This window comes from Hippocampus comes, unplaced genomic scaffold, assembly GCF_001891065.2.
Source record: "Hippocampus comes isolate QL1 unplaced genomic scaffold, H_comes_QL1_v1.1 scaffold128, whole genome shotgun sequence".
In the NCBI taxonomy this organism is placed as follows: Eukaryota; Metazoa; Chordata; class Actinopteri; order Syngnathiformes; family Syngnathidae; genus Hippocampus; species Hippocampus comes.
Window position 1 is genome coordinate 501592 of NW_017805852.1, and position 9037 is coordinate 510628.

Genomic DNA, 9037 nt, shown 5'->3' on the forward strand with positions numbered 1-9037 from the left:
TTTCAACTGAGCGTGTGGCAAGAAACGCTTTTGAATTTGGCGTCAGGTTGCACACGGACGCCGTCCAAAGTAATCTGTCAAATGCAAGCGACAAAACGGCCGCGGTGTGCGTACAGCAACCAAATGACGTCGCCGATTATATATGTGAAGTTGGCGCCAATACACGCCGCGTGGGGGGGGGGGGATTGGATGATTTCCTGTCGAGATCGGTCGGACGTAGCATCGCTATTAGCCACACACGGCGGAACAGAAGTGTTCGCCGTGTGCGAGCATCTTCAACAGATTGTCCTCGCCGCCTCCCGGCCGTCTTGCTGTACATTGTGTATGTTGTGCTGCAGTGGGGGTGGGGGCCTGGGGGGGTGGCTGATTGGCTTTGGGGTTTCTAGCGCACACACACAAAAAAAGCACACTTTCCAGAAAGTGCTGCAAATGGAGGATTTCACATTTTGACGTATTCATGATTATATGTTATGATAATTTTTTTTTTTTTTTAATGGAAGAAAAACGTTTTTAGGGGAAAGTGACATTCTTATGTGAATTTAAACATTTTTCTTTTTTTAGAGGGGAAACAATTTTTTTAAAATGTGAATATTCCCATGAGACTTTCATTTGTATTGCTAAAAAAAGTTTCGATTTTATTTATTTATTTTTGGTAAAAGTTGCAATTTTGCGAGAACTAATTTTCAAGAGTGGGGTTTTCGTGATATGTCTTGAGGAAAAAAAATGAGGTTAGTTTAAAAATCAAGACTTGTTTTTGAGGACACATTTGATTTATTTATCTACTTTTAAAAGGTAACAATCCCATGAGGGGGGGGGAGAAAAAAAATTTTGACCAGGAAAAGAATTTGAATTGAATCAATTGTCAAGTTTTGAAGAATTTAGAGGAAAAAAGACATTATTTTCTGAGGAAAAGAGCCCAAATTTTGTTCATAGGGGAGAAAAACACTGCAATTTCATCCTCCAAAAAGGAGGAGAATTTTTAAAAATAAAGTCAGAATATTGTTGGAATCAATTCCGACATTTTAGAAGAAGAAAATGGAGCTCGTCCGGTGGTGTTCTTACTGTACATAGCCTGATATGGTGGAAGTCAGGAGTTTGGGAGCGGGGGGAGGGCGGGAGGGCGGGGGCGGCGTGATCGGTGGGGGGTGTACGTGTGGCGGCCACTCCCGTGGCAAATGGCCGTTCTCGCAGCCCAGAAGAGCGGCCGACTCCGCCACCCACTCCCACCTGCTGCCTTTGCTATTTTCTTCAGGCGGGCAAAGCGAGCGAGCGCCGTCTGTCCTGTAGCTGAGCTGGCAGCCGGCAGCCGGCGGCGGCGGCGGCGCTCACACCTCGAAGACGGACAATTTTTTGGTCTGAATAGGACGTGCGGCCACGTCCTCCCAAAGTCGGGAGCGGAGCTGCGAGGCCGGCGAACGTGCGAAAACGTGACAGGGTTCCAAGCGGGAACAAAACTGCCGATTGTGTCGCCTCCAGTTGGTGACCATCGTCCACGGGGGTTTATGTCGGAGAAGAACACTTAACGATTAAGTCGGATGTTTTTTCAATCCTGAGAAAGTGAAGTCTGTTGACTAGAGAAAAAGTTGTCATCCACAGTAATACGTTTCTTGTTGGGACCATAATGTTTTTTTTTTTTTTGTCCCTCCATGTAAAGAGTTTCACTCTTTTGAGAAAAATGCAAATATTTTTCATGAATGTTTTTAAAAGAAAAAAATGAGGAGGAGGGAAGCGTGCGTGATTGTGAGTGTGTTTGGGGGGGGCGAAGGATGTTTTCCAAGAAAAAAGTTGTAATCTCATGAGAATTGTGAGGAAAAGGGGGAATATCATACAAAATGCAGAATTTGGGGAGAAGAGTACTGTTGTAATTATTTTCATGAAGAAAAAATAAAGTCATACTACACAAGCATCAAGTCCTTTTTGTGAAACAAAGGCCTTTTTTTTTTTATAAAGGCCCAATTTGCAGGACGTTTTTTCTGACTAAATAAATATATTATCCACAAACAAAAAAGCAGAATAGAAAGAGCCGCGGCTCAGAGTTCAACGTGAATGTTCAAACTGGTACGTAGATGAAATAAAATATTGTGGGGAATGATGCAGAGTTGGATTTTTTTCCAGTTTTGATTTTGGTGGTCACTGCTCAACGCTGACTTACGTACCGTCATCGTTATTATTATGATTATTCATCCACCCATCCATCCACCCCGTATGATTGCAGCTATTACTGGGACGTGCCAGTTTGTCCACTTGGGAGGCTCGCCACCCAACGCATTGACTCACCTGACAAATCTGTCGGTCAGATTGCGGACAAAGGAGTAGATCTCAAACCAGTCGTTGGCAACGCTTCCCGACCTGAAAGGAGACAGAAATGTTGCTGCTCATCTTGTGGCACACATCAGCAAGAATCCCATCTGAAATCCGGGAACCATTCAAAGACACCAACCGAGGGAGGCTGCAATTCAGCGCAACGGGAAGTGGCGCGACATTGCGCCTCATGACGCCGTTTGCTTCGGTGAAGAATCACGTCAGAAAAAATTTCCAAGAGAGAACAATTTTCTGGGATTTTTTTTTTTAATTTGTAAAAAAAAGTCTAACTTCAGTCTTTATCCAAAAGCCACACAAAAAAACACAAATCTGACACACAATTATAAAACACTGATTAAAATCTCCAGCAATGCTGTCAGCATTCTGTCAGGTGGGTGCGGACAAAAAAATAAAAAAGGGTCAGTAAGACCAACACCGGGGAGACTTGAAGGAGTGATTTCAATAAAATGAAATGGGGGGGAAAAAAACAAAACATCTCATGTTCTTGGACAGGAAGTTTTCAGTTTGATGATGCAACTCCCCCTTCCTGCCTTTTTGCATCATAAGATGAACTTGTTGTGCCGCCTTCCACCAGAAACATGGAAGGCAGCTGTGTCCCCCACAGCCGAGCCCACCCCGGCGTCCGTCCACGTCGCAACAGCTGGCGGCCCGGCCCGGAATGCTGACCACACCCCAATTTATTTCTTTATTTATTTTTCTCGAAACCTCACAAAGTTGACTGTGTCCTGTGACGCATATTCATTTCTCATCACTTCCTTTTTTTTTTTTTTGTCTCTTTTGGTGGTTTATTTGGCCATAAAAAATGGTTTGAGACAAAAAATTCTGCCTCAAAACTAAAATTGAATCATTTTCAAACCATATTTGCCCCAATTTTCTGGCAGCAAATGTCGGACTTCCACGAAGGGGGAAGAATAGGATGATGCCCAGAGTTTGGGATGACTTTAAACGAAAAAGAACAAAAAAATGAATACAAACTATGTAATTACGACCAAGCGGAGCTGGCAGAGCTTGGAGGCGCACGTGTTGACGACACCTACTTATGATGAGAAGTAATAACTCAATTTAATTAGGCCTATAGCATAATCAATGCCCTGCTTGTTTGGGCAATTAGCATTTGTAGTTCTCATTCTAGCTTGTCCGGGACAGATGTTTTTTTCTTATTAGTCTTGGAAGTCCAATCACTTGACGGACTGGAATATTTGACCTCTTACAAAAAACAAACAAAACAACAAGAAAAAATACATTGTAATCCCAGATACAACCTGTCATAATGTTACGCCACCCAGAGCTGCAGTATTTCACGGGCACATTGACTGCTACCTTAGGGTTGTTTTGACATCATGTCATGAATGAGCCAGCTCTCAATTAATTTTCTGTTTGGACATAACCACATTTTTGTTCTTGTGCAAACTGTCATTCAGAGCGTATTGACATCTCCACCTTATAACAGATTTGAACACAATCAAAGGAGAAAAATGTGGCGAGTTCGGGACAAGGTGTGCTCTTCCTTTTCGGAGTCCACTCTCTAAAGCAAGGGTGTCAAACTCATTTTTTGTTACGGGCCACATTGTAGTTACAGTTTGCCTTGGAGGGCCGTTATGAATTTTGGGAAACCATGTAAACGTTTAATCCCCTCCACATATTACATACACAGCGCACAACAAATGATTAATAACTAGTTTTAAAATCAGAAGTCAAGAATAATGATTGTTATTGTGGATTACATATGACAATTTGGAATTTAGTTTCAGACTTTAGCAAGCAATATGGAATTTGACATGCTTGGTTTGCTTTTGCGGGCCACGTAAAATGATGTGGAGGGCCACATCTGGCCCCCCGGGCCTTGTGTTTGACACCTGTGCGCTAAAGGAAGGAAAATATTGGACTTTTTTACCAAAAGCCAGATTGTTATGCCCTCCACAGCCGCTCTGGGGCATATTTAGATGCCACCCGGTGTTGTTAGGATAAACAATGACGGTATTAGCGAGTGATCACCGCATTTCTGCTGACATGAAAGCTCATTTCCTCTCGCGCGTGGTTGTGAGTGTCTTACTTGTCCAGGACGAAGTAGAGGTCGTAGGCTCCGTGGCAGGATGCTTCCTCCGCCCAGACCGTCGAGGCTAAAACGCTCAGCAAGAGCGCGCCGACGGCGGCCGCACGCCACCAACGCTGCCCGGGTAAAAGTTGATTCGCCGGGGAGAAGTCAGACGACTTTCTGGACATTTTCGAACGTTTGTCTCGAGACATTTGTGTACAAGAAGACGGCGGCGACGAGTGACAAGCTACATGTCGAATCACCGCACTTCAGTCCGCGGCGACATGTGAAATAGAGGAAATTACCGCCCAGACGTCATCGTTGTTGACTCACAAGTCGGTCAACTTGCAACCGCGATAAACTCCAAACCAAGTCCGTGATTCGGGTGGATGCCACTTTGAATGAAAAAAATGGCGAATAGGAGAGGAAAAGTGAGAGAAAAGGACGTTTTATAATACACGACAAAAGTTGGCAGAAGTCGAACTTACTAAATAGTGATGCGTTCAAGGAAAGCTCGGATTTGTAAACTTCCCACTTCAAGGAAGCTGGGAGAGATGACTATCGCAAAAATCTTCAATAAAGTGTAAAAACAAATAATAAAATTGAAAATGAAACTTTTAAGGCGTCAAGGGGCTCATTTTAAGGAGAAGTTAAGAAAAGGAATCCATGAAAGCGTTATATTTTTCAAAGAAAAAAACTATGAATTCAAAAAAAGTTTTTTTTTTTTAAGAAACAAAGTTTTAATAAAACAAGTCATAATTAGATGACATTTTCCCCAAATTTTCACGACAAAAAGGGGATTTTGTTTCTTTTTTTCTTTGTTGCGTTTTTTTTTCCCCAAAGGGAATAAATCGCGATGAATGTGCTTCATGTTACTTTTCACAACATGCAATACAGCAACGTTTTTTATCGGATGTCTCTATGACACCCCCTCGGGATATTGGATACCTTTCCTCAGTGGTGTTTTGCAAACTGGAAATTCCAAGACTGTTGTCACTCGTCCATCTTGTTCAAACAAGAGTTGGCAACGCTGATAAAAAGATGTGACTCCAGGCTGTGGAATTAAAACACGCATTTCAACATACATGTTTCGGATATTCGGTGTCAGGGCTCACTGAGGTTTTTCGAAACTGCGAGCTACTTTTTGAGTACTGAAGAATGCAAAGAGCTCCCAGTTTGACACGCGTATCTGAAATAAGTTTGCTCCAATTTTAATAATGTTGTCTGTTCTTATTAAGAATGAATGATATCGATTTCTGTGAAGACACTGATCGTGTTTATGATTTCTCATAATAAGAAGGGAAACAGATCAATATTAATACACATTTTTTTTTCTGATCTAACCGTCTGAGGTTTGACTGCCAGTGTTCACATCTTCCTAGAAAACCACAATCTCAAATGAGGGGTGAGTTGGTTTTCGAAGCGGCCCGCGGTCCGCTCGTGTGGTCATTGAGTGCTACCACGTTGGCGAGCACTTCCAGATGTGCTTCTGCAATTCAACCACATGCTATGGGCCATTGATGTTGCTTTCAATCAGAATTTTCTGCTGGCTGAAAGGGGAAGTGAAATTATACCAACTTTATTTGCTGTTTGATTGACACACACATAAGCCACATTATCGGATTTCACCACATTTACGAGTGCAGACGGATTTCTCGAGATCATTTTTGTTCCCCAGAAAAAGAGTCCAGTGAATTAGGCAAAGCAGTTTTATTTCTACAGCTCATTTCAACCACATGGTAACGCAACGTGCTTCACACAAAGATCCAACACCGACAAGGATTTAGAGACAGTGAATGACATTCGAAGCAAAATGGAGAAATCAAAAATAAAAATGATCAGAATGTACGCTGATACCATTCAAACACATTTCCAAAAAAAGTTAAATGTAAAGAAATAAGAGTAGGTTTCTAAAATAACTTATGTCACAAATTGTGAAATATGACCAAATGAATTCAGATTTTGGGCGGGTCAAAAAAATTCTGAAAGGAAAAGTCTTTTTTTCGAGAAACATAAAGAATCTGAAACCAGTCATATTTTGCAATGAAAAAAGTACGAACAAAAAAATTCTGAATATTAGAAAAGTTTTTCAAGTTGTATTGTTTCAACAGTCTGATTTTTAGAGAAAAAAAAATCCAAAAAAATGTTTAGAATGCAGTGGGGGAATTTCTCACGAAAAACGACATAACGGGATTTTTTTTTCAAGAAATCTTTCGAGACTGCATTATGCTAAACCTGTACCCCTGTGATTAGTTAGTGAGCTTTGACTGAGCCAAACTCTTTTTAACACTTCCGCTCTACCGCAAATTTATTTTTCTTCTGCTGTGCCGGAGTTGTCAAACACACACACACACACACACACACACACACACACACACACACACACACACACACACACACACACACACACACACATACCTCCACCGCAGCTAATTACGGCTAACACACCTCATCAAATGTGAACATCAACACAGCGGTATAATTATCTGGCAAATCAAAGTCTAATTGGATGTTAATTACAATGTTAATTCCTCTGCACGCCGTTTGCTTTCAGCAGGAAGCGCCACTGCCACGCCGCTGTACAAAGGGGCCTGCTGTGTGTGTGCGCGTGTGCGTGCCTGCATTTCTCACGGTTTCTGCGATTTCCTGCCGCCGTTGAGGCGATGAAACTCGTCGAGAGGGAACAACAACAGCCGAGTCAACGCAAACAATCGCAAAGCGTGTCCTCAGCGTGTCACGCGATTGGCCAAATGAGTTGGATGAAACACAAAACTCAAAGCGAGCGTTACGCGTTTCGAAGTTGCTCCTTTGTCGTTAAAAGTGTCGCGGAGCGTCAAGTAGGGAGCAAAGAGACCAAGGACACGGACAGCCGGGGCAAAATTCTGGCCAGGAGAGACGAGACTAACAGTGAGCAGGTTCAGATGCCTGCAGTCCCTCCTCCTACCTGAGCTTTTATTGGAAGTCACAGAGACGATAATGATTAAAGGTCAACTTTTTAAGCCACGCCCCACGACTTTCCATATCCAGACATACACAACGTTAGCACCTGACAAGCTACTTAGCGGAGCGCTAACATCTGCTGAATGCAAAAGAACCATTAACCACAGCAGTGACGAGGCAACATTGAGCTCAGCTAATGAGTAGTGTGTATACACACACACACACACACACACACACACACACACACACAAACACACACACACACACACACACACACACATCGGGACATGATGGATGGGCAATGTTTATGCGTCGACTGGGCTCTTCTGTTTCAACTAAAGACGTCGTTAGCGACAAACAAGCGCTTTCCTCCAAGGAGCTTGGCAAATAACATCCACTTGGCTAATTATGAAACATGGAAGCCATTACGGTTTGTCCTCGCCGCGAATATTTGTTTTGCGACTCCTCGCCACTTGCGAACTGAGAACTTTTTGTGAGCCGGCCAAGAAAAAGAGCAGACATAGTCGGGGTGAAGTAAGTAATGGAAGCAGAGCAGCATTTAAAGGAAAAAATATAAACAACATTTTTTTTTTGGAGACATATTCAACATTTAGTAACATCTTGGGATGGTGGCAAGATAAGCAGCAGCGGCTCATTGAGACAAGTAAAGGTTCGTCTCCACAAGTCGGGCTGGCTGGAAGGTGACAAATGTGCAGCGATTCTTCCTCCGTGTGCTATTCTGACCCCGCAGAAACCCGGGGAAGTGTTTTTAATTTGCGTGGAGAATGGGCTAAAACGGCGTCCATTAAAGTCCCCCGTTGGACGTCCTCGCCGCCGCCCTGGAGTAATTGCTCTTGATTCCCCCTTTGTGTTTCACGCTCAACTCCCCCCTGACGCGGCGGCGGGCGGGCGTATGAAGACGCGCTGGCTGACAGGTCTCCTCCTGATGAACAAATTAAGGATGGACTTCGCCTTAATCTGTCTGGAAGCTTCTTTTTGCGGCCGCACGTCTTCGCCGGTGACAGCCACGCTCGCCATAAATTGGACTTGAGGGAAGTCGGCGCCGTTTTAATACGAGACGAGGGCGGGTGGGGGGGGGCGGGAGGACACAGGTGATGAAGTTGTCGGCAAATTACCGTCTTACTTGTTGCCGTGGCGACAACCGGTACAAGGAAACAACGTTTGATCCCGAGCACTGATGGTTTTTCTCGAATTTTGCCTTTCCAGGCGCTTGCTGAGAGCACTCTGAATAAAACTAAAAACTGAAAAAGACATTTTAAAAAAATATATATTTTATATATAAAAATATAAAAACATGTTTTCATTGTCGACGTTTTAGGTTATGTGTTCTGTAAAGCGCTTTGTTCGAGCTGCAGCTGTTGCGAAAGCACTTTATCAATCAAGATATAATGCATTGTATTAGATCATAAAAATGCTAGCGGAACAAGCTAGCACACATATATGTTAGCTTTTTTTTGTTTTGTTTTGTTTTGCTTTTTCTCACTTTTTTGTTGACGATTCAGTTCAAATCACTGATCGCATTTACCATGGCGGAATGTGGAAAAGGTTATTGTTATTATTCCATAATATCATTTCAATTCCACTTCATGACGAACGCTGTTCAGTCTTGATTGACAGGTCAAAGCAGTTTCGAACATTTTGACCACCTGGTGTGGCGAAATAAGTTGGATTGCGTATATTGAGTATGATGTTGTAAATTTGCTAACAGGCAGCGACGCC

General features: G+C 43.0%; 1 protein-coding gene across 2 annotated transcripts in view; it reads right to left on the reverse strand.

Moving 5' to 3' along the window:
* Positions 1–4862, reverse strand: part of antxr2a (ANTXR cell adhesion molecule 2a) — a 45490-nt gene extending 40628 nt beyond the window's left edge. Inside the window, exons 1-3 of one of the 2 annotated variants that reach the window (XM_019888510.1) lie at positions 4663–4862; positions 4376–4537; positions 2278–2349 (exon numbers count right to left, since the gene is read on the reverse strand). In XM_019888510.1, coding sequence (XP_019744069.1) covers positions 2278–2349; positions 4376–4537; positions 4663–4676 — 248 coding nt within the window. In that variant the 5' untranslated portion in view covers positions 4677–4862. Of the gene's footprint in view, positions 1–2277; positions 2350–4375 lie in introns of both variants that reach the window. The other variant, XM_019888509.1, reaches the window with a different exon arrangement.
* Between the last annotated feature and the right edge of the window lie 4175 nt (positions 4863–9037).